This window comes from Pipra filicauda, unplaced genomic scaffold (genome assembly GCF_003945595.2).
Source record: "Pipra filicauda isolate LSUMZ 115617 unplaced genomic scaffold, ASM394559v2 scaffold210_size2929891_pilon, whole genome shotgun sequence".
In the NCBI taxonomy this organism is placed as follows: Eukaryota; Metazoa; Chordata; class Aves; order Passeriformes; family Pipridae; genus Pipra; species Pipra filicauda.
Genome location: NW_024104322.1, coordinates 2,891,350 through 2,915,722, shown reverse-complemented (window position 1 = coordinate 2,915,722; position 24,373 = coordinate 2,891,350). Strand labels below are relative to the sequence as shown.

The window sequence follows — 24,373 nt, the reverse complement described above, 5'->3', positions numbered from 1 at the left end:
TATTTCTGTGAATGTTTTCTCACACATTCTCAGTATTTCTCATGAGTAATGTGCAGATACAACATCTGTATCTGTGTTAAAGGGAATTTTACTACAATGATCACTGCTGTAAAGCCCAACTTTGTTCATATTCAACAGGTTTCTATCCCGCTTATTTCTATTTTTTATGGATTATGCTACTTAAAATCCAGTTTCTTTAATTTCTCCACCTGAACACTTTTCACTCCTGTTTCTATGCAGAGCACTGTAATCACCACTGCTGACTTCAACACTAAATTAAAAATAAGATAGAGTATAAAACAACAAGAAGACTTCAGGATAACCATTAAAGATGTTTCAGTGGACAAAACCAGTACATGCACATGTTCTTGCACTCCCTGAAGTAATGAACACCTTTTATCTAAAAGTGCAAGTAGCAGGAAAGAAGTTGAGCATTGAGTGAAATTTTTTGGCATTCAGTGGCACTGATGGTTACTGATTTAAGGCTGAAAAGCAGCAGCACGTTGTTCTACGCAAGTCTGAGTTCCTGGAACGTGCTACAAGGCTCCAGGAAGGAAGATATTACCGTGTAGATAAGGTCTTGCTTTTAGTGCTAGCAAGGAGTTCTTGGCAAAAGTCTGAATGCTATTGTGTTTTTGGCTTTGATTTCCACCTGCGTCAGTGGAGCTTTTATTCAGGGAAAATGCTGCTGATGTAAGAAATATCAGCATTTCTGCCATTACTGTAAAAATTACTGTAAAAAAAAGGCCCCTGAAAGGGACTCTAAGACAAAACAGAGCACACTGAAAGAGCCTATCAGGAACAGGATTTCCAGGACAAACACCTGGCTTTTTACTATCTTCTCTCATATGTTTTTAAGCTAAGTCTGGTACAAGTTTCCCCTCTCTCATCTCAAGGTTTTATCTGTGACCTTCTGGCACATCTGGGTTTCATGGTTGTTTGTGAATACCTGGTACTTGAAGTATGCTTTATTATTTGAGCAACAGAGAAGCTAAAACCAATTGATATGACACAGCTTTTCTGGATCTTTACTGCAACTGAAGAACTTTTCCACTTTGAAAAAAACATCCACAGACTTATTTTCATTATTCTAAGAATAAACTGCAGTTTACCCAACTGTAAAGCAGAAATAAGAACCCAATTATTAAAAATTAGTAGAGTTGCTTACACAGGTGCCAAAATGTATCATAGACCAAATATAACTAGCAAGCATAAATCATCTTGTGTTTCATAGGCATGACTCACATTAGTAGTTCCCCTGCTGTCAAGATGCATACAGAAGCTTCACACATGCTGAGCTTCCATTCTACTCTTCCTCTTCCTTTGCTGGGGACTAACATTCTCTAGCTTTCTTTTTCAGAATCACTAATACTAGGCCATCACTCTATGTCCACTTTCTGGTTTCAATCCCACTAATTTTTCCTACTTTGATTCATTTATGAAAATAATGACATAAAATAGTTACTCTCATTAGTGACCTGTTTTCCAGCTTGGACGGTGCTACAGGCTTGATTCAATGAAATACTGAAATAATGAAAATACTCTGGTTATAATTCAACTTCCTGCATGAAATACTGTTTTATTGAGTGCTTCTCTGAACCATATACTTACAGGGACCCAGTTAGCCCCTATAGATTAAAGCCCCAGTAAGTTCACAAGGCTTTAATTGCATGTTATAATTTTAAAAAGCATATAAAGTTCTAGATTTGATTTCAATAATCCCCTTCTGACTATGTCTGCTGGCCTTGATCCCTTCACCAGTACATCCAGAAGAGGCTTTGGTCAAATCCAGACCTAAACCAATGGCATCAAATTGAAGGAAATGTTGGAGCAGAAATTGAAACAAAATGTGAACATAAGCCAAAAATCACAACTCTGAAAAACTTTACATTGCTGATAAGCATAAAGGCAAGCAACTTCCACGGGTTTTGGTTTTAAGGTTTTAGATAGAACTTTACTTCTGAGCAGGGCTCCATCTCAACAGGGCTCAGTTACAGCCCACAGTCCCAACCAGTCCTGTGAGCTGGCCATCCTTTGCTTATCTCATTGCAGAAGTCGACTTCACAATGCTCTGCATATAATCAACCCATTTTTTGGGCCAGCACTTTTTGTTAGGATCCTTTTCTAAAAGGGAGCTTAAATTTACCTTTTTCAAGATAGAGAATGCTCTAAGTTTAGGTTAGCCTGTCAGAGCAGATACAACTTTCTCAAGCTGTAGCTCCTCACAACTCTGGGCACACAGAGGATCTCAAGCCCAGAAAAAGTGCATGCAATGTCTGAGGTAACTCACCTGAAGGGAAGACAGGGTTTGCAATCTGTGTTTTAAACAGCAAACTCTGTGAAACTTATATTCCAGATCACGCTTCAGCAATTTCTGAATGACTTGGATTTCTCATCTGGTCAGTCCCTGGATTTTATGGATAAACCTCACTACTGTGGGTTCCAGTTTTGTATCTGAGATCAGCACTTCAAGGATAAAGTAGTTTCAACTCACATCAGCAGCTCATCATATTTTAAATCTTTAAACAAGTACAGGACCAAGGAGTTGCCTCGCAAATGATGTGCTCAAGGCACATGGTCTCCATATGCATTAGCATTCCATGACTCAGCTTCAAACTTAATTCCTCAGCTACAAAGCAACAGATTTCCGCAGTCTTTCCAGTGCTTCTACACAAGTGTTCAACTTGTCTTTCAACTATAACACTCCTAATACACCCAAGGCTGAGTAGAGTATTAAAAATCAGCTCATCCTGATACTCCTCTTTGCCTCTGCATTTTTTTTCTGCACTCTAAAGTAGCTAATTTAATAATCTTTCTTTGTTCTTTATCATTACTATTCACTTTCTTTTCTCTTGTGCCAATATCAGTGTTTAGTTGCCAAAGGGCTTTTTTATTGACTGTTTAATGAAACTGATTGATTCTTTTGACTTAACTAATTACAGCCAGATTTTACTGACTTTCGGTAATCAGAGAAAACCCCCGATTTGCCTGATTTGATGCCTGCTCAGCAATTCCCTGCAGAAATGTGGACAGAAAACTACAACACATTACTAGATCACAAGATGGACAAATATGAAAAAAGGTTAGCAAGGCTTTGCATGCTTCATCAAGAAGAATCTCAGAAAACAAGCTGGAAGTTACAAGAACTGAGAGACAGATTTTATGAAGAACAAATATTTTCAGTTCAATGTATTTGGTTTCCAATGAACTTGCAATGAAAAGTACCGAATCCCACTTAATATTAAAATCAGTATAAACCCCTCAAACTTGCACATTAATTTTTTTTTTTTTTGACAGCACATTTTTAGAGGGAAAAAATACTGGGCCTGTTGGCACACTCATGGACACAGAAAACAGCTTTGTTCAATAGTACTGACCTCCTCTTGCTGCCACCATACCAGCATTTCTGCTGGGTAGTCAATAGGATGTGGCCTAAAACACACTACACTGCACAGAGCTTGTCCCACTTAACTTGGCTGTTGCTGGTTTGTAAGAGGCCTACATGTGATTATGATTACATGAGACCCTTATATTCAATACTGCAGCAAGTTTTGTTGAAAATAAATAACTTACCTACCAAAAGTACTCTGGGGTCTTCTAAACTACACTCTAAGATAATGGTTACACATTAGCAAACACACAATTCTCCTTCTGTAGATCTTACCCACATTTTGAGCAACATGACAGCTGCTGAAAGGTGAAGACAGAGAATGAGTTGGTCTCATTCTCTTAATGGGCTTCAAATAAATGTATGTATTTAAGTTTTGTGCTCCTGCTCAAAAGTCGTTCTTTCTCCAATTTAATTTCTCCACAAGGATTAAGCCATTAAGAACTCCTGCACCTCCAGTATAGTCTTGAGGACTAGAGAACAATCTCTGATAAACAACAAAAAATGTATTATATGAATAAGCCATTAATTTGACTGTGAAAGCTTTCAACATTCTTCCTTCTACACTAAACACACACACACACACACACACAAGAAAAACCAACCACAAGGAACAGTTTTCTACTTATGGCCAGAACTACACTTAGAGATGGTTAAACGGACTATTACACATCTACCTCCACATAATCCTGGGTTAACAGAAAAGAGCTTGGTTTAACTTTAGGAGTGAGATCTTATTTTAAGAACAAGGTATATTTACACACTATCAGGACCATCACTGATACTGATTGCTTTTGCCAGCATGCATTTCCCAGTGAACTCACGCAGCATAAAACCCCAAAGGAAATCCAATGAAAGTATCTTTAGTAAAATGTAGAAACTTTAATTTACATGCAAAACTACAACATATTCATAATAAAAAATTGGTGTCTAAACAAACACAATTTGTAAAAACTGTCCACGTTGTTAAATAGGTCTGTACAACCAAAGATTTACAAAGTCCCTGTGCATTTTCATCTTTTCAGTGCACAACTGAGTTTAGGGGTTCTGCTCGAATATTCCCCAAGTCAAGAGCTGAATCCGTCTCTTCATCAATTTCACCAATGACAGCACTACAATAAAAAAAATGAGGTTATTATTCCTTAATCACGCACTTCTAAAACAGAAACTGTCTTTTTCCTTTTAACAACCCTTATTTGTTGTTAATCATATTGACTTTTTCTGATTGATGCTGCATGTTCTCTGCAAGCTTCTAGTGATGCACACTGGAATGTCTGGAAGCACTTTATATTATGACTGCTTCTTCCCTTTTATTTTCCAGTACCTTCCCTATTTTATGAGTTGCCTACTTTGAAGTTACTGTTACTTAGTCGTTGATTCTTTTTACTTCTTCCTATAAGAATATTAAATGTCAGTTTGTTAAGAGTTGCAAGAATACCGCATTATTCCTTGTAATGAGTATGTTTCCAAGTTTGTTAAGTTTGCAAAAAAATTAGAATAAATTCTATAAAAGAATACTTTGAGTATACTTGAGTATTGTAGCCATCTGGTATGATGAAAGAGTGAAGCAGTAAACAATTACTTGGCTTTTTATACACATTTATAGTATGTGAATGAAAAGTTACTAGTAGAGTAGCATGCTTAGTCCTACCTTTGCATATGTGTCAATTTACTTTTTCTTAAAAGCCTAAGTCAAATGTGATGAAAGCATTCCAAAATGTCTCAACGATGTCAGATAAATGTACCTAGATATAAATTTAACTCTTGATATTTCTTTGTACAGAAACATCCATTAGAATTAGAAGATGAAAACTCCTACCCAGGCTCATGTGTTGGTCAGTACAACATACTCTTTTTCTAGTTGTGATTAAAAAAGAATATTATTTTTGCCATCAGTTTCAGAATGCTGCTGCAAAAGTAATCTTCCTAGCAGGCCCACTTACCAGGCTTTCTTTCCACTTCTGTTGTAACCCTCCCATGTGTTGGGCACATCAGCTACTTTTCTCTGCATTTACTGAGCTTTTACTCTCATTTTATAAGCATATTTACATCAAGTATCAACTCGTACATTTGACCCACTATATCAGGTTGCTCAGAGCTCCATCCAACCTGGCATTGACCACTTCCAGAGATGAGGCATCCACAACTTCTCTGGGTAACCTGTTCCTGTGTCTCAGCACCTTCTGAGTAAAGAATTTCTTCCTAACATCTAATCTCAATCTTTCCTCTTTCAGTTTAAAACCACATTTAACATTACAATGCCATCACTTCTGTAACGTAAATGTAGATGATTGCTCTTTTAATACATAATCAGAGTCATCGAGGTCTGAAAAGACCTGTAAGATCGAGGCCCCAGCACTGCCAAGCCCACCACTAAACCCTGACTCTAAGTGCCACTTTTACACATCTTTTAAATATCTCCAGGGATGGTGACTCAGACACTTCCTTGGTTGCCTCAGCTTTGACAATACTTTGACAGTACAGTGCTACTCACAGATACAAAGGTGCAAGGTGTCTGGGGCTATCAAGATTTATACAGATAATATACATATATACACAAACACATGCACACGTACATACTAAGTTCATATGAACAGATTTAAACAAGGACATGCTATACTTACACATTATCACCTCTTACAATGTATAATCCCAGCACTACTTGCTCAACTCCTTGTGAAGAACTGAACACTCGTTCATGGCTTTCATCCAAAATCAAGTTGATGGTCTGATCAAAACCTTTGAGTGTTCCCTGAAAACAACATACAAAAATAAAGCACTCCAGTTAACTCTTAAATTTATCATCTTTGCTCTCAAAGATACCTTAAACAAGGTAGCAAAATTAAGGTACTAGAGAATAGATATTCTATTTAGATTTTATTGTTTGGATTAAACACAAATAGCCAAAGGAAGTAATTTTCAAAGCAATAATCAATTTAAGAAAAGTGAACATTTATTACTGAGTGTTCATGCTGAAAGTTAAAATAGGCTTTAGTATTAAAAGAAGTAAAGTTTCCCTTGTATCAGTGACAGACCTCTACAAACCTAATTTTACTGGTTTTACATTGTTTTAGTCTTCCTTGTATGGAAGTTTCTAGAAATCAAATATTTAACTAAAACAAATACCAGAAAAATTGGATTCTTGTGGTCAACAATACTGAAACCATTCCTAATAAGCAATTTTAAGTGGTATCTCTGAAGTAAATTATTTTGTGTTTAGTAAATTAAAATTATCATGCTAATATTCATTTATATCATCTAACCACATAGCAAGGAGTCATGTATACCAACTCCATTCAAATCTTTTTGGTACAAAGTATCTTGTAGCACAACACAAAGTTTATCAGATTGACTTCAGACACACAGATTTGGTGAGGCCAGTAGTTTTTCTGTTTTTCCAGAGGCTGCATGAAGCTAAGTACAGACAGAAAGATACAATCCTCATGCAACAATCACACTGTTAAGTTACACTCAAAACACATACGCATAAAAGTGTGTGTGAGGGGGGAAGTGATGCAAGAAAAAAACCCCAAAACACAGAAGCAATAAACCCAAAATATTATACAGTCTAATATATAAGTTGGCCAATCCTCAGGTTTTCAGGCATAAACAAATCCCACAGCAATTCTCCAGCAATTCTCCAGCCAATGCTGGAAGAAATGGTTCTACCATGAAAGCTCAAAAGCTTACAGGACAAAGAGGACATTTGAGATAGAAATCAGATTACTGAAGAGAAATGCATTTTCTTGTGCATTTCCACAGAAAACTTAATTTGACAAAAAAGTCAAAGCATGTGTATGCAGAAAATTATCAATGGACAAAGCTGATGTGCAAGAATCAGTAACCATTTACAACATTTTTTTAAGCCTTATGGCCATTATTCTGTACTCTATGATTTAATGGTGTGAATATGTAACTGAGAATATCCTAACACAGCTTCTTTATTGCCATGATGGAAAATCTTTATTGGGGAAAATAAAATGTTAAAAAATACAAGTCTTACCACAATCATTCTTCCATCAGAAGTAATTACTGCAACAGTACCTGGTAGTTTATTAAGGAAATGTTTAATGATATCTGAAATAAAACCATTATGATTTTCTGAGACATTCATATGTAATATAGGTTTTAAGAGCCATTAGGAGCCAGAAAAGCCTATCAGCATTTTTTTTAAAGCAGCATGGTTGATAGTACCAATTGACAACATAGCATTTTTATGAAAATCTCCTTTAAAGTTTCACTTAACCTAACCCTGGACAATCATACACAAACATGAACAGCATTAAAAGCAGAATAAAGATTTGAGTTCGCCTCTCTTCCCATTACTAACTGCATTGCCTCAAAATTGCAAAAACATAAACAGTTTTATAAACACTTTAAGTCCTTAAAAAACTGCTCTGAAGTGGTGATCCCAAGCCTAGCATTCTCCATCTCCATAATATCTCATTATCCCAATTGGGTGACCACATATCCATCATCCTGAATAGTTCCGGGTTACTATCTTACTGTTTGTGAATAAAACTGAAAATGCCCATGGGTTACAAGAAGTACAAAAAAACAGCACGAAAAGCGTTCCAAGAACCCCAAGTCTCGGGTTTTGAACAAGTGATGCAAAGGTGGTAACTAAAGGCGCGTTAGGAGCTCTCGGGGGGGCAGGCCCACCGCGAATCTCGCTCTTCACCACGGATCGTGCAACGCTGCGCCTTGCAGCACGGGGTGCTGTTGGGGGACCCTGTTCTCCGAGTGACCTCCTGTAACCTCCGCTCTGCCTGCCGAGCCGATCTCTCTTACGGAGAAACCGACACTACCACCCGGGAAGGGCCCAAGCAACGCAAGCCGCCACCAGCCCCGCCCTCAGGGCCCCGCGCCGCCAGGCTCCCCTCCCGTCCCGTCCCGTCCCGCCCCCGCGGCCACGCAGGAGCGGGAGGCCGGTCGGGCGGGTCCCCGCCGTCCGTGCCCCGCGGCGGATACGGTTGATGTAGTTCTCCAGCGCGGAAGTCATGGCGGCGCCCCGCACGCGGCTCAGCCCCGCGCGCCTCTACGGCGCGCGACGCTGACGCGCGACCCGGCGCGCAGGCGCACAGCCCGGCGGCCGGGCGGGGCCGGGCCAAGCGTCGGGCACGGGGAGATGGGGCGCGCATGCGCAGGCAAGCAGGAGGTGGTCAGGCGGCGCGGACGGGCGGGCGGTACCAAGGGGCGGTTGGCGAGAGTGGCGGGGAGTGGGGTTATCGCGTACTCTCCGCGGCACATGGCACCGCCCGCGGGGGGACCCTCCGGCCCCTCACATAGCCCCTGACAGCCCCGCCGGCCCCTCACACAGCCCCACAGGCCCCTCACACAGCCCCGCAGGCACTGCGGAGGGGTTCGGCCGGGGAGCGGTGGTTTGGCGTGGAGCGGGAGGGCTGTTTTCCTGCCCAGCCGAGTGCCTCGCTGCCTGGGTGTAGCATTTGTGGTCGCCGGCTCATTGCCCACATGGAGACCACTGACGAGTCGTGTCCTTCAGGGGTCAGTACTGGGCTCAACACTGTTCAGCATCTTTGTTGGTGACGTGGGCAGTGGGATCGAGTGCACTCTCGGCAAATTTGCTGGTGACACCAAGCTGTGTGGTGCAGTTGACATGCTGGTCGGAAGGGATGCCATCCAGAGGGACCTGGATAGGCTTGAGAGGTGGGGCCATGTGAACCTCTTGAAGTTCAACAAGACCATATGCAAGGTCCTGCACTTGAGTCAGGGCAACCCCAGACACACCAGCAGGCTGGGCAGAGAAGTGACTGAGACAAGCTTTGCAGAGAAAGACTTGGGGGTGACTGTAACCCCACAGGTGATGGTTGATGAAAACTCAGCATGAGCCAGCGGTGTGCGCTCACAGCCCAGAAAGCCAATCCAGTCCTGGGCTGCATCAAAAGCAGCGTGGCCAGCAGGTCAAAGGAGGTGATTCTCCCCCTCTACTCTGCTCTGGGGAGACTCCACCTGGAGTACTGCATCCAGCTCTGGGGCCTCCAAGATAAGGAGGACATGGAACTGTTGGAGCAAGTCTAGAGGAGGGCCCTGAAGTTGATAAGAGGACTGGAGTACGTCCTCTGTAAAAGCAGGCTGAGGAAGTTGGGGCTGTTCAGCCTGGAGAAGAGAAAGTTGTGTGGAGACTTCATAGCAACCTTCCAGTATCTGAAGGGGGCCTACAGGGAAGCTGGAGGGGGACTCTTCATCAGGAACTGTAGCGATAGGACAAGGAGTAATGGGTACAAACTGAAAGAGGGGAAATTTAGGCTAGATATTACGAATAAAGTCTTTACTGTGAGGGTAGTGAGATACTGGGAGAGGTTGCCCAGGGAGGCTATGGGTGCCCCAACCCTGGCAGTGTTCAAGGCCAGGTTGGATAGGGCCTTGAGCAACCAGTCTAGTGGGAGGTGTTCCTGCCCGTGGCAGGGTGGGTTGGGACTAAATGATCTTTAAAATCCCTTCCAACCCTTAAACATTCTATGATTCTTGCTAATATGGGAATCACGTGAATCCTCCCTTGGTTCCCTATGGGCTGCCGGTGTGAGGTGGGCAGATAGGAGGCCTGATTGCTGCCCCTCCACAGTGCCCCAGTGTTGTGGTTTAACTCCAGGCAGCCACCAAGCCTTACACAGCCCCTCGCTCGCTCCCCCACCAGTGGGATCGGGGGAAGAATTGGAACAGTAAAATCTGGAAAACTCCTAGGTTGAGATAAAGACAGTTTAACAGCGAATGCAAAAGCCATACATACAAACAAAATGAACCAAGCAATTAATTCACCACTTCCCATGAGCAAACAGATGTTCAACCATCTCAAAGAGAGCAGGGCCCCATCACATTGACTTGAGAAGACAAACACCATCACTCCAAGCATCTCCCCCTTCCTCCTTCTTCCCCCCACTTTCTATAGTAAGCATGGTATGGAATGAATATCCCTTGAATCCCATGAATACCATCCATGATATGGTATGGAATATCCCTTTGGTCGATTGGGATCACCTATCCCAGCTGTGTCTCCTCCCAACCTCCCATGCACCTCCAACTTGCTTGCCAGCGTGACAGTACATATAGCATAAAAGGCTTTGGCTGTGTGTGAGCACTGCTCAGCAATAACAAAAACATGTCTATATTATCAACCCCGTGTTCAGTGCAAATCCAAAACGCAGCCCCATACCAGCCACTGTGAAGAAAATTAACTACCCCAGCCAAAACCAGCCCACCTGGAGAGCCTCACAGCAGGGCTGTGAAGTGGGTGTCCACAGCCAGCCTTGCAGAGCTGCTAAGTCCCATGCAGAGATGCTTTCTGTAGGAAATGCTAGATGGCTGGATGTGGGAAAGATGAGGGTTGGGGAAGGTGGTTTTGTTGTGCCTGGATCCCAAGCTCGCATGTGGGCTTGCCTGGGCCCACACTGTGGTCTGCAGGTAAAGTGCAGTGGTCAAGCTCTGCAATCCAAGCAAAACTATGCATATCTTTAAAAAAAATTGCTGTGTCAAGTAAGTGGTGATTCTTATGCTGACGTTTGGATTTTGTGCTTACATGAATCTCCTTTCTATAGATGTGGGAATGGTAAATAAGAATGCCCTGAAGGGACTCATGGTTTTTAATTTTTGTTTAACTTTAACTTTGTTTAACTTTACCTGTCACTAGCATGATTATTACTGGCTGCCACACTTTCTGGTCAGTGTACATCACGCTCACAAGTGTTTCCTTGGTATCCTTAAGAGTCCTGTGACATAGAGTGTATGGAATCTGCTGGATTCAGTGTAGCACTGGCAGTTTTCAGGACTGTAGGAAGCTGAACTGGTACTTAACAAAAGAAGAAATATCTCAGGGAAACTAAGCTCACATTCAGTGACAGAACCAAAGTTAAGCTACAAAACTATTCCAAGTACTTTAGCTGTCTTTGCCTGTGAGAGTTAATATTGTTAGTATGCAACACACTCATACTGCAATATGTTGTACATACAGGCATCCTCTGCATTGCAATATATTCAGTGCCATGAGTGTGCTGCTCTCATGGTATTTAATAATTGGAGAGACCTTGAGTCTCATATAGGTACAACTTCTTACAACAATCTATCTACCTGGCTTTTCAAAGCATGAGATCAGTGCTGTTGTTTAAGCACTGCTGGTCAAATATTCTTCATGGAGTCACATTAAAATAAATTTTCTTCCACCTGCTTTTTTGACAGTACTGGCTATTTATTGCACTGAATGCCAGCCTTTTTAGATGTAACACTGTATAGGAAACATTCTTTCAAAGTATAAAAACAGACAGCAGGCCATTTCTAGTCCAGTATATTGTGAAATGAAATGTTACATGAATTCTTGATTAAAAAAAATATTATAAGTTCATGACTTTCAGTAGGCAGAAAATTACCTTGGGATTTAGAATATGGAATTCCCATTATTGTCAGGTTTTGGGTGAGACTGAGAAAACATAATCTCTCTGAAGTTTTCTGTCAGTAGAGATAGTGATTTTGATGGGCTTTATAAAATGGTCTAACATAACATTAGGTCTGTGTAGAATCAGGAGATTAGATTTGATGAAGCACTGAGTAGATATTCATAAGACAAAGCTCTCAAAAATAACACTTTGAAAAAATGGGAGGAAATTAACGTTCAGATTTGTCTTGTCTTGTTTTCTTTTCTTTTTGTTATATTGATTTCCAGGCTTTCACCAGTGAATTTCACAATCTTCATTCATTGAAATACTAAGTCGCCTTTTTTAATACCTGGAAGGTATAATCAGGTAAGATAAAATAAAAATTCAAAGTTTTCTAGTCCCAGTTTTGTACAAGAAACACTGAATTACTTGACACAGATGAGGTACAGTCCTTCGTTCTCTTTAACTGATAGAATGCTATAAAAAAAGGTCTCAGATCACATAGATGCAGACACAAATGAGGCCAAACTGATGCTGCTTAAAACATGTCAATTCTGCGTTCCCTGACTTCCGTGTGTCTGCCTTTCAACTAGAAAAAATATTTTGTGGTCTCTTTTTTTATTTTACTATTAAGAATCTACTTAGAATTTAGATTGTCACTGTCAGTACTAGTGCAACTTCCTTTTCTTTCAATAAGGACTTCAGGGACAAATTGGAAGAGGTCCAAACTGGGACTTGGTGTCCAGCCCATGGTTTAATTCCTGAAGGGAATACAATTTCTGGACAGTAGAATGCTATTGTTTATTCTCCTTCAAGTGTGCCAATTGTTTTCTTGCACATTATAGCCATCACAACCACAGGGAAAGCAAAATGAAGTATTTGAAGGCAAATTAGCCAGAAAAAAAAAATTAATAGATGTTTCCTGGCACCTCTGAAGGTAACCACACCAAAGTAGTCTCTCAAAAATTTGTCTAATGGCTCAACCTTTATCGAAAACAAGAGATATCAGATATCAGAGAACATAACGTACTTTTGGAATTGGGCATTACGTAATGCCCATACTCTTAAGCTTTTATTATAAAAGCTTAACTACTACCACTAGCCATTACACCAGCACTGGAATAGTTATTGTATCTTCCATGTAAGAGGCTGAAGATTTTGTATGTGTGGACATTTTCCTTTTCATACTCTTCCTTCTCCCTATAAAGAGACATTCTCAAAGGCCAAATAAATGAGATCATTGGGATACAAGGATGTAGGTTGAAATCTTAAATACTTGCACGAGGACATTACCTCAATATCCGATCCTGAGAATCTATATCTGTTTATATTAACAGTGTCACAGTGTCCCTGAAAAGCAGAGAAGGAGTTGGGGTTTTTTTGCTTGTTTGTTTGGGGTTTTTTAATTTCATAGAGGAGGGCTAAAACCCAAAGAGTAAGGCTGGACTCCTGAAGTCAGGTGCCCAGGCTTTGCCAAACCTGGTGCTTAACAACATTCTCAGTATAGAATTAGCACACTCAGTATGAAGGAATTCTGAAAAGAGAGTTCATGGCTTTATCTGCTCTTAGGCTCTCTCTGCCTTTTCCTGAAGGCAAGCAGCTGTGCCCCTCTCACAGTCCTCACTGAGGTTCAGTCCTCTGTTTGAAACCACCACTGCTCTTATTCTCTTATAAAACGACCTCCCACATAGGAAGTGGAAAACTTTAATTTAATTTAATTTAATCCCGCATCTTTTTGGAAAAAAAAAATGTTGCCTGCACCTCCCCCTCAGTAGCAAGGCTTGGTAGACTAAGTTACAAACTGGGGGCACAGTTTGCATAACGTTGTGGAAGCGGTGTCCCCTGCGGAGAGCGCGCGGATCCATGAGGGAAGAGCCTGAAGCTGCGGGTGGGCTGCTTGCCCAGCAGGGGGCGGCCTGCGCTGCTGTGAGGGGGGCCTGGCCGCGAGCCCCGCGGCCCCGAGGGGAAAGGTGCCCTGGGTGCCTTAAGGCTGAGCATGGCACCTTGGCCTTCTTCACGTAGAAAAATAATCAGTTTTCTGCCGGAGGATGAGATGCATTTCCCACTAAAGATATCCATTTTTCTTCAGTGCTTACAAAGTCAGCCCAGTGTGACTCAGACACAGACATTTCACAGGTTCACACTTTTAACATTAGGCCAGACACATTTTATTCTCGGTGACCATAGTTGTCAATATAACATTGGCATTATAACATTTAGGATCAGAAACCTGTAGAGGGCAGCCCTTTGCCTGTTCCTTCCCCTCAGTTGCTGCAGAGCTGCCCTTGAGGACACACAAAGTAGCTGAATATGAGCATAACGCCCATTAAGCTCTCAATTGAAGAAACGAAACACCTTTGTAAAAAGGCTTTCCCTTTCTCTTGCCTTGTTTAGATATAGCTTACTTGCTATACATTAAGGTTGCTATGGCAAATGATAGCTGTATGTTATGCTTTCTGCAGAATATGTAACCAATTAATAATGCCCTGGAGTGTCTGCACATTTTCCTACTTCCTTAATGTCTGCCAGGGCAGGAAGGAAACCCTGCAATGATAGTTGTAAGGTGTATGTGCAAGCAGTTATTGCGTGTACATTTGTTACCACCTAGCCTAAGGCTGGTGGAATGGATGAGTGAATGTTTTGTTGCTGCTTCACTGTATATCGCCGCTCCCGAGCCACACTAGCTTCTGGTAGCTTTGCTTTCCTTGGTTATTAAGAAGCAACCTTGTTTTATAGAGCCAGGCATGCTGAAGGGTGAAATGGCTTTGTGACATTCTCTTAAGAAGTGAGGCTCGACCAGTACTGCTGTACCATGGCATGTCAAGCCAATCCCTGTTAGATAAGATGGACAAAGGTGTGAGACCTACTCCTCAGGCTTCCTTGAAACTGAAAATCTAATATAATCACCTGACTGTTGGAAGAGGAGCTGTAAGAAATTTCTTGTATAAAACCCCCCAAATTGGTAACATCCGTCAGCTTGCTCAACAGGGATTGCATCTCTTGGTTGCTGCTCAAGAAAAACGTAGCGTCTGAGGCAGGGAATAATGGAGTGGTACGTACCGAAGAAGAATCACTCAGTACAAACTCCAGAAGAGAACTGAGCACTCCCAAAATCCCTCACATTTAACCTACTTAATTTTTCTAACGCTTTCTGGGACACAAAGTTTTAAATCTCTCTGATTTTCACCGACATGCTCAGATTGTTACTTCATAAAAAGAGCCTAACCCTTTAGCTTGCCTTTAGTTTATACACGCCCAAGCTGGCTAAACATGATTGATTTCTCTTTATGTGTTCAGGAAAAACACAAAACATCCCTTCACCTCTGCTTTGTTTTTCTGAATCTCTAGAGACTCTAGGGTCTATTATCAGCAATGCAAGGACACAGATTTTATCTGGTAGTTGGACAAAAGTAGCAAGACTTTGCTCAACCTTGCTCACCTTATACTTGACTAGCTGCAACCTAAGGTGAGACGTGTTTCACATATATTATTTTATCAAATGATGGGTTTGCAATGAAGCAACTGAAAAATATTATAAAAGGGTAACAGTCTAAAAATGGTTGTTAGGCTCAGAATATAAGTTACAGTGCATTAGAAACAAATCTGTAGTGTGAAGTCTCAAAGGGCTTTTTATTTATCTTTAGAAACTCAGTGTTAACAAACACCTGCTCTAAATTTTGTTTGTTATGATAGCAACTGCTGCTATCATGGGAAACATTACAAAAATAACTTCACTCAAAGAGCTCCTTTGTATGAGAAAGTGCGTATTTTCCCCAGCAATTTTTGCTAAAATATGCAAAATACCATAACAATCTTAATGACTATATCCCTACTTAATGTGTTAGCATAAAAAATAACTTTGCATGTTTCTGTTTGCAGAAAAACAAACTTTTCCATTTTTCTCTGTGTATATTTTTTGTTGTTTTGTTCTGTTTTGTTTTGTTTTGTTTTTTAACAGAAGAAACTGATAACAGCTATAGAAGTTCAGTATCATTATCCTTTCAGATAATAATTTTAAGGAATGTTATGAACTATTGGAGGGAAAAATGCCATTGCTAATGGATCATGTACCTACAACTACAAAATTACAGAGCAAATGGATTCTTGTTTTCAGTTGCTCTAAGCAGAACACTAAGACAATTCTGTTGTACACAGAATAAATAATAAGCTTCAAGTAACTGACATTTACTAGTATGTCATAGAATCATTTTTACAGTCGTAGCTGAAACTGCATTTGCTAAGTTGCTTTCACAGAGCAGGCTTTTCCTTCTGATAGATTCCCTACTTCTCAAAGTATAATTAATCTTCCTGTAAAAGCACTGATCCTAATCTTTAGTCTGCGTTAAGATGACTAGATATTCCAGTTTTAATTATAAAGTCCTTTATCTTAATACTCTGCAGAGATGCCCATTTGACCCCATTCCACTTTTGTTTCATTTGCTCTGTGGCACATGATCACCATGTAAAAGGAATAGCACATGGTCAAAGGGCTCTGTTCAGAGGTGACTTACATGCTGCCTGCTGCCAGATATAATGTAGATTGCACTAAAAAAATCAATATATTTCTGCTTTGTAACTTATATTGCCTGATTATTTTTTGAAGTAGGTTATTCATTGTACCACAGAGCAGTCTTTTGGCACCAGAACCTTCAAACCAATTATGGAAATGGAGAAAGAATATACTGCAGATTTGGTCCTGCCCAGAAGAGGTGTTGGAACCCTTCTTATTGGAAACATCAGTGAAAAATTATCAAAAGGAAAGAAAGATAAATAGGACAATCTACTTTCCTTTAACAGGCACTGTGTTTTGTCTGATAAAAGGCATAAGACCAAAGGGCAGAAGCAGGCCATTTCTTTTATCAGTAGGCTATGCTGTGAAAAACAAAACTTGAAGCACAAGCAAACAGAATTGCACCACCAGTAATGAAGAGAGGGGGCACACGAGGATGGCAGATGCTACTTTCTTCGCGGTCTTGAAGAGGGCTGTCTGCTTTGTCATTATTTCTTGCCAAGGATTTTGCAACCTACTGCTTCAACTGGATATTTTCTCTTATTACTCCCAGGATCTCCTTGGGAATTGCAGCTGGCATCTTTGTTCACTGCCAGAGTATGTGGTAGCTCTTTCACTTGGTACTCTCAGGCACTCTCTTCACATCATCTGGTTAGTGTTTCTGCTGGCACTTCAGATACCTTCTAGTGATGACTCCTTTTAGCTGTTAATGTTCAGATACTGAGGTGGGTTAACTTATGGGGAATATAAATAGCTTCAGTGACCTATTTTGAGCTTTACTGAGGACCTTGCTTGTCCCAGCTGTGGTAGCTCACGATTCGCTCAGGCAGGCAGCTGACACCAGTGCTGGGGTCAGCGTTGAGGCCTTTGGGGTGAAGAAGATAACTTCATAACTCTGTATGCTGCACTGTGGAATCTGGGCTGCAGCCAGAACAGGGATATCTGGAGGGGAAGGAGGGATTGTGATTACAGAGATAATAGGGGTAAGAGTGATTGGCAGCAGAAGAAAGTCTTTCTTTTGGCTTACTGTTTGCATGGTTGGTCTAAATTGGGGAACACCTTTGTAAACAAGCAAAATAAAAGTCAGGGTTTTAGATCATAACAAGATGCGATTTTGTAGTTGTAACTTCTTGTTTGAAGAAATATCCTGATAGGTAAAGCTTTTTGTTTGAAGCAGATCAGCTTCACCGCAATAATTTACATTGTACTTAGGGTTTTTTCCTTTTATTTGCAGAAAAAATTTGTTCTCGGATTAACATGATTGTGTGTCCAAGGCCTAATTGTCATTCTGGAGTGATGAACAACACAGGTAAACTCATACCCTGAAATTTCTAGGCTATTTGAATTGGTTCATCTAATACCTGAAAGAACAAGTCAGTTTGCAACTCTATAGTGCTGCAGTAGTTGGGGGAGAAATGATAAAAGGCCTTGAGAAGTGTCCTGGCTGTGGTGTAGAAGGGTTACCATCACTGAACAGTATCTCACATGCTAACCACTAGTAGCTTCTGCCTTTTTATTATCATCCACTGTTCTAGTGCATTATTGATTAATGCTGTTGAAAGCCAATCTTGCTGGTGTCTTATGTTCTTACTGAAAAACACTTAACATATTGGCCACATCTAATTGAATAGAAAGAGGAATAAATGAAATAGTGTTTGTAAGCACTCCCTTCCTTTATAATCATTGACAAAAGTATGTGTGTCTCTGAATATCGAAACCATCCTGAAGGCATCAAATTTCCAAATATAATGCTTTTTTATATATATATTTTAGTCAACTTCAGCTAGATATGCTGCTGCTACTAATATTCTGGAGACTCACATGCTTCATTTATTGTAGGGACTAAAAGTATTCTGTCCATTTAGTTAAGCATTACCATGTCTCAGAATGATTGGTAAATATTATTCTGATGGTTTACTAAATCTGTAAGTTGAATTGCATAGACATTCACTGTAATAGCAGAATTTCTTTTGAAGTCAGTGGTGGAACTGTAAATAGAAGTTAGCTAATTCTTAAATGTTTGTATTACGACACCAGAAGACATTAGTCAGTATTAGGACCTCATTATGCTAAATCCTCTACACATGCATGTGAAGAGAAACAAAAAATTTTGCTACAAGTACTTTGAATAGTGAATAACCAAGAGAAAATGCATAAGGAAGAAGGGCATCTCTGTTTTGATGCCCTTAATAACATGCTTTAACTTTTGGTCAGCCCAGAAGTGGTCAGACAGACTAGATGATCATTGTAGCTCCCTTCCAACTGTAAATAGTCTATTCTGTTTTATTCTATGGTATTTTACAGTCAGAATGCAAAGAAAAGTAAAAGGCTGCTGTGTACCACCACTAGAAAAAAAAATTAGATTTCCGAAATATGTTCCAGGCAATTTGTAATAGTTTATTTTACAAAACGCTTTTGGTCTTTGAGTAAGGTACCCCTGCTTCCCCCTAAGCATGTTATTTGATACTGACCATGTATGATCATTTCCCATCTTTCCTCTTGTCTTCTCCTTTCCAGAGACTCCAGGACTTTGCTAATTACCTTTCTTCTCTTTCAGCTTCAGGGAAAAAAGTTCCGGAGTGGGATATGGACCATAGTATACTACATGTGATGTAAAGAACTATTATCATCTTCCTCACCTGCTTGCCTGTCTTATAATTAAAAAAAAAAATTATATGTATCTGGAAGAAATAATTAAAATGGAGATAATATTTATTGCCATTGCTGGTGATACTGGCATGACATATTAGGGTGTTTATGTATCTTTCAAAAAATGGTTTGTGATTCTTTTATGTCAGATAAGTGATGAGGCAGGTGTGATTCCTAGGCAAAACAGACCCCTGCAAATTGAATCACAGTACCAAGGTAAGACTGTCATTGTGCAAGCCTCTTCTGCCCTGAAGCTAATGTGTACAATCTGTTTTTGCAAGTGCTTTCATATTTTTGTTATTTATTATAAACATATACAGCACGTAAGTGTTTTTATTATTGGCTGACTTTGGTATTTTGTAGTCACGATTGTGGTATTTAAACAGGAGATGATCTGTTCTGCACATGGAAAAGGGGCTGTGTTATGGAGGAAATAATTAAAAAAACTGTTGCAATTTTTTGGCAAGAGGGTGTTATGATTATATCTCAAAGAATATACCCGATGTTCATTATGTTCATGTACAAACCCATGGCGATTTGTATCTGATTTCTAGTCTGTACCTAGGGAGCATTGTCTTTGTGTTAGAAATGCAAGTATGCTATTAATTTGTAAAGTTCTTACATGTATATAGTCTCATCTATTTCTTTTTTAGCAGATGTATAATATTGCTTCCCAATTTCACCCTAAGAGCTATGATTACTTAGATTAAATGAGGAATGTCACTTTAATAGCAACTTTTGTAAATAATGGAGATCTTTTTATAAAACTTCATCATATTAACTTTATATTAATATCCAAAATGCATTTGGTATGATAAAACAGCACATTGCCATTGGTTAAGAAAATTCCTTTCAAAGAATTTGCCTGGCAGTAATTTTTAGAACACATTTCAAGACTTTCTGAAAATCTTGAAATCAAGCATGACATTATTGTGTTATAAAAATGTGGTTGGTGAGGGACACATAGTTATTTTCAGGTTCCAGATGAAGCAGAGATGATAATTTATCTCCAGTCACTGCTAGAAAAAATTTTTAGACACTTACAGACTGCAGGCTTTTTTTTTCTTCTCCTACTGCACCATTGTTGTACAGAGAGATTATTTTTACAGGAGACGTTGTGTCCAGGATATACATATCTAGCTGAAAGTTGTCTCAAGGTAGGAAAACTCCTGAAACATTCATCCCTCACATCTCAGGGATATGATTTCCAGGCAAATGCTCAGCTTTAGAAATTGTGCATCACAGCACTGTGCATGTATATATTGGAACACGAAATGCCAAGTATAATGCCAGGTTTTCTGAAGCAGATCTATCTTTTAGTTAAAGTATTCTTACACTAAATTGGTGATTAATAAGTAATGTTCTAGCTGAACAAAGTCTCAGTTCAGAAGGGTGCAGTTGCTGCTCTGTGTTTAGACATTGTCCAGCTAGGGGCCTCAATGCAGTGCAAGAATTCCAAAGGCAACTCTTCGAACTGAAAAATAAAAAGAATATGAAGGAAGCTGGCAACAAGTTTATAACAGCTAATGCTCTTATAAACATATTTTGAACAATGCTAGTGTATTGAATTTAGGGGGTGAGTGGGCTAGAACCACAGTGTATTGCTTCATATTGGTATTTTTTTCTTATATGGGTCTTTAGCATTTTTTTCCCTCCACTTGGTTACCAAGGAATGCAAAGCAAGCTGTCACTGTGTGTAAGATGAAAGCAAGATCTAAGAGCTCTAGAGCAGTTGAGAACATGGATACAGCATCTTGGGTGTCAGGATGACACTATGCTGGCAGAGGATCTGTAAGGGACAGAGGCTTCCATTTCCTGCTGTCATTTTGTCAGGATCCAGGTCAGCTGTGTTATACAGAGAGAAAGTGTTGTCTTCAACATGGGAATATGTCTCTATAGCACCTCAGGTTGAGGGGGGTCACTACCTTGGAGTACAGGACACGTTATGGGTTACAGGGGAAGAGCATTTTGAGATTGTGCAAAACTTATCACAGGATGTTTAGGGAAGGAACAACAAGCAGGGAAAGGGAGTGATAGAGGTTGTTTGGGGAAAAAGATCTTGAGGAAAATAGAGAGATAAGGGGCTAAAAGGGGGCAGTTGCATGTAAACAGATGGCTTTTCTGGCCACGCCCTCTGCTGGGTCATCAGAATCTGTCCTGTCCTCTCATTAAACTCCATTTTTAAGTTCCTGCGTGCAGGGCTCTTTTCTGTATTTATGTAAGTTTGAGAGGCCAGCTGCTGGCATGGGACCATGGGATCACAGGGGCCCCTGCTGTGTTGCTAATAACTGGAGTGGGTGAGAGTATATAAGAGAGAGTGTAATGGCTCCTGAACTGGTGATCAATGTGGATTTGCAAAGTAGTTGAAGTGACCTGGGAGCCAGCTGTGCGCATGTGTCTCTGTAAATGAGACAACTGGCAGGTACAGAGTAGGAGAAAACCAGACCTTTTTATGTCTGGAATGCTTAGCACCCATTTTCTATATCTTTCTATAAAATAGACCTCTGTTCTGCATCCAGTTCACTTGCTGTAATTGTTTACTCGGGAAATCTCTGGATTGAGAGTGTCTGTTAGGCAAACAGGCATGTGAATTTTAACTAGGCAGTCTGGAGGAGAAGAGGAAGTACTGACTGCTTTCTTTCCCAGGCTCCTGAGGAAAACCCCCTTGTATGAAATATGTACTACCTATTGTCATGTCTTACATATAAGAAGTCTTCAGAGTGTACCTCAAAGATTTCTTCAGGGTTCTGTCACACCAAATCTCACCATTTCCACATGATTAATTACTGCCAAGGACAGTCTCAAGCAAGAGCCGGTAATACATGGATATCTTTGCATACACAAAGTGTGGCAAAGCATATAGGCAGATGTGTATGCTTGTATGTAATACAAGTTTCAATGTATGGTATGGCTTCATGATGAGATATGAATAGTCCCTTACCAAGTGTGAGGCAATATTTTGCCTTAGTGTGGACTAATGATTTTTTTAACATTTAGTGAAGGCTGAGGAGTGGCCCTTTTTAACAGGTGCTGCTTGCAGGAAGGAGAGGGATGGTTGCATGTGGCCCCAATAGGCATACCGGATGTTTGAAGAGGTGAAAGCAATGAAGATTTGAGAAGAGTGGGTATTGATGTTGTCTCCTGAATAAATTAAGAATCAATAAGTGCCTTACTGGGGAGCAGGAATCAAGGTGGAAGTGAGAAGGACAAAACAAAAGAGGCTGTAGAGGTGAGGATTAATCCAAACAGATGTTAATGCAGCAAGGAAGTACCTGCTCCCTGGCTGAGATCTTTAAATTTGCTTCCACAGGATATGGTGGATTTGCATAAGGACGGCATTCTGAGCTCCATGGTCAAGAGGTACTGGCTGGACATAATAGAGTATAGGAAGCTCTCTGCATGCGATTTGATAAGTAAATACAAACATAGTCATCTTTATTTCTGTGCAGCCATTTGCTACCTTCTCTTTCTATCCAGCAACTTAAAGTGAGAAATATAGTGCCCTAGTCACACTTTCCTACCAGCAGGTGGGTCCTGCCGGGGGGTGGTATGGATATTAGGAGCTATGAAAAGTTAGGTGGGATGATTGGACCCTGCAGGAATCTAACACTCCCTCTTACTCCTTCCTCCCCACCAAGTTCAATAAATCAGTGCACAAAAGCTGTTTGAAAAACAACCAATTCAAAACAAAACTTAATTTGTGTAATTGTAATTATTTGAATGCTAAGCAACACCTACAGTGAAGCAAACTGTGTGGTGGTGGAGCTGTTATGTCCTTTACGAAATATTTAATAGAGTTCCATTCTAAAAAAAAAAAAAAAAGGGGGGAAAAAATCTTTGGTAACAAGTCTATTCTAGAAACTTTCCACAGCAATTTTCCATGGTGGTTTCAGAGTAATTTATTTTGACAAATTCAAATATCAGCAGAAACTGTTACTGGCATAGGTTTAAAGTTACTCGTATGATATCACGATGATATCATTGTGATACCATAGTGAAAAACCATACAAGAACCTCTGTTACTCTTGTGTGAGCAGGTGTGCAGAAAAAAAACCACTGAATGTCAAAGACATGATTCTGTTGGAGATATTAACCCATCTGGCCTGAGATAATAACATAAAATTTTGTAGTGTCTTTTGATTTAGTAAGTCTTTGATAGTTTATGCTTTCTGAAGATGTGTGCCAAACAGAGTATCACCATCTTTCAGTTCATTTAAAATGGGAGATGGGTAAGATCCATCACCCTTCCCCTGTGTTCTGGCCCAAGCTTGTCCTGGAGAAGATAGTGAAATGTGTGCATGTTGGCTATCATGTCACCCCAGCAAGCACAACACCAGGACTAGACTGTAATCCTTATCACATGTACATTAGTATTTCCTTTCTCTCCAGTGGAGTTTCACTGCTGTTATGAGGAACATCAGCTACAATTCCCAACTGTTGGAAAGCAACCAGAAATTTGGTTTCCACAGATGAAACAGTATTTTAAAGCAGCAGTGTTTTAAACACTGCTGTTTTATCTCAGATTCACTAAGTCTTTGAATATCAACAGGAAGCTTGATATATAAACCTAAGTTTTATGGCTTTAATCTTTATAATTTTAATATATCCTTATTTCTAAAATGGATTTCATTCATGTAACCACTGTGTAGTAATGCCTTACAGGCACTGTTAATTCTTTATCCGGGATTACAAATATGCCTAAGAATAAAATGGAAGTAGATGTTAGGGTATTAATTTATGCATTTTTTGAAAACGTCAAAATCATATAACCTTATGGCTAATGATTTAATTTAATTATATGGCTACATTTTCATCTTCAAAGAAACCTACAAACAATGACTAATTAATCCTTGCAGCAGCCCTTTGAAATAGATAGATAGACATAATTAATCCCATCTAACCAAATCCTTGCCCAAGGCAGTACATGGAATCAATATTTAAACCAAGATTAGAGGTCACTCTTGCTCTCTCATCATTTCTCTAAACTAGCAGTTCCCAAGTTTCCTTGCTGGCATAGTTTAGACGGACAGATGCCTGGGCCTGCACCAAACCTTCGTTCTCTGTCTTCCACCTCTCTGCCCAAATGCTTCCTGTCCGTCTTCCTCTCAAAAATTACTTCCACTTCAGTCAAGCCACATGTGGAACGTCCAACATTTCCCCTCCAAAATCCTGTACCTGGTTTTTCCTTGCTTATTTGTATCACTGCCTGACCAGCTTCTTGTACCCACAGTCCTCCTCTAACAAGTTCCCTGTCCTCCAGGTACCATTGCCCCCTGTTCCATGGAGCCCTGTTCTGTGCACATTGGCATCCCCCAGTGGAATTGCCTCTCTCTTCCCCTGCCCCTGTCTCCCCTCAGCAGCTGTGAGCAGCTGGTGGGATTGGTGTAGCTGCTTTGTATCTTCTGGATGGCTCACTCTTGTATGGTGAAAAGAGAGAAGATT

At 40.3% G+C, this 24,373-nt stretch overlaps 1 protein-coding gene and 1 long non-coding RNA gene across 3 annotated transcripts; one reads left to right on the top strand and one right to left on the bottom strand.

The window, feature by feature from the left end:
- Positions 1–1,550: 1,550 nt before the first annotated feature.
- Positions 1,551–8,444, bottom strand: LSM8 (LSM8 homolog, U6 small nuclear RNA associated). Its single transcript, XM_027731072.2, has 4 exons — positions 8,360–8,444; positions 7,392–7,432; positions 6,013–6,140; positions 1,551–4,500 (listed from the first exon to the last, which is right to left on the bottom strand). The coding sequence occupies exons 1-4, from the start codon at positions 8,388–8,390 to the stop codon at positions 4,410–4,412; spliced, it is 291 nt and encodes a 96-aa protein (XP_027586873.1). The 5' UTR covers positions 8,391–8,444; the 3' UTR covers positions 1,551–4,409.
- Positions 8,445–8,585: 141 nt separating this feature from the next.
- On the top strand, positions 8,586–22,429 carry LOC120323204. 2 transcript variants are annotated; one of them, XR_005563445.1, is made up of 7 exons: positions 8,586–8,893; positions 12,060–12,138; positions 15,121–15,238; positions 16,836–16,933; positions 17,517–17,591; positions 18,840–19,147; positions 22,242–22,429. It is a non-coding gene; the product is annotated as an uncharacterized LOC120323204 (long non-coding RNA). The 2 variants fall into 2 exon arrangements; XR_005563444.1 differs by lacking the exon at positions 22,242–22,429 and having other exon boundaries at positions 18,840–21,123.
- Positions 22,430–24,373: the final 1,944 nt, after the last annotated feature.

Coding starts and splice junctions, on each gene's coding strand:
- LSM8 (XM_027731072.2), bottom strand. CDS start 8,390: ATGACTTCCGCGCTGGAGAACTACATCAACC. Junction 6,141..7,391: donor CTGATGGAAGAATGATTGTG/GTAAGACTTGTA, acceptor TGTTGTTTTCAG/GGAACACTCAAAGGTTTTGA. Junction 4,501..6,012: donor ATTGTAAGAGGTGATAATGT/GTAAGTATAGCA, acceptor TTTTTATTGTAG/TGCTGTCATTGGTGAAATTG.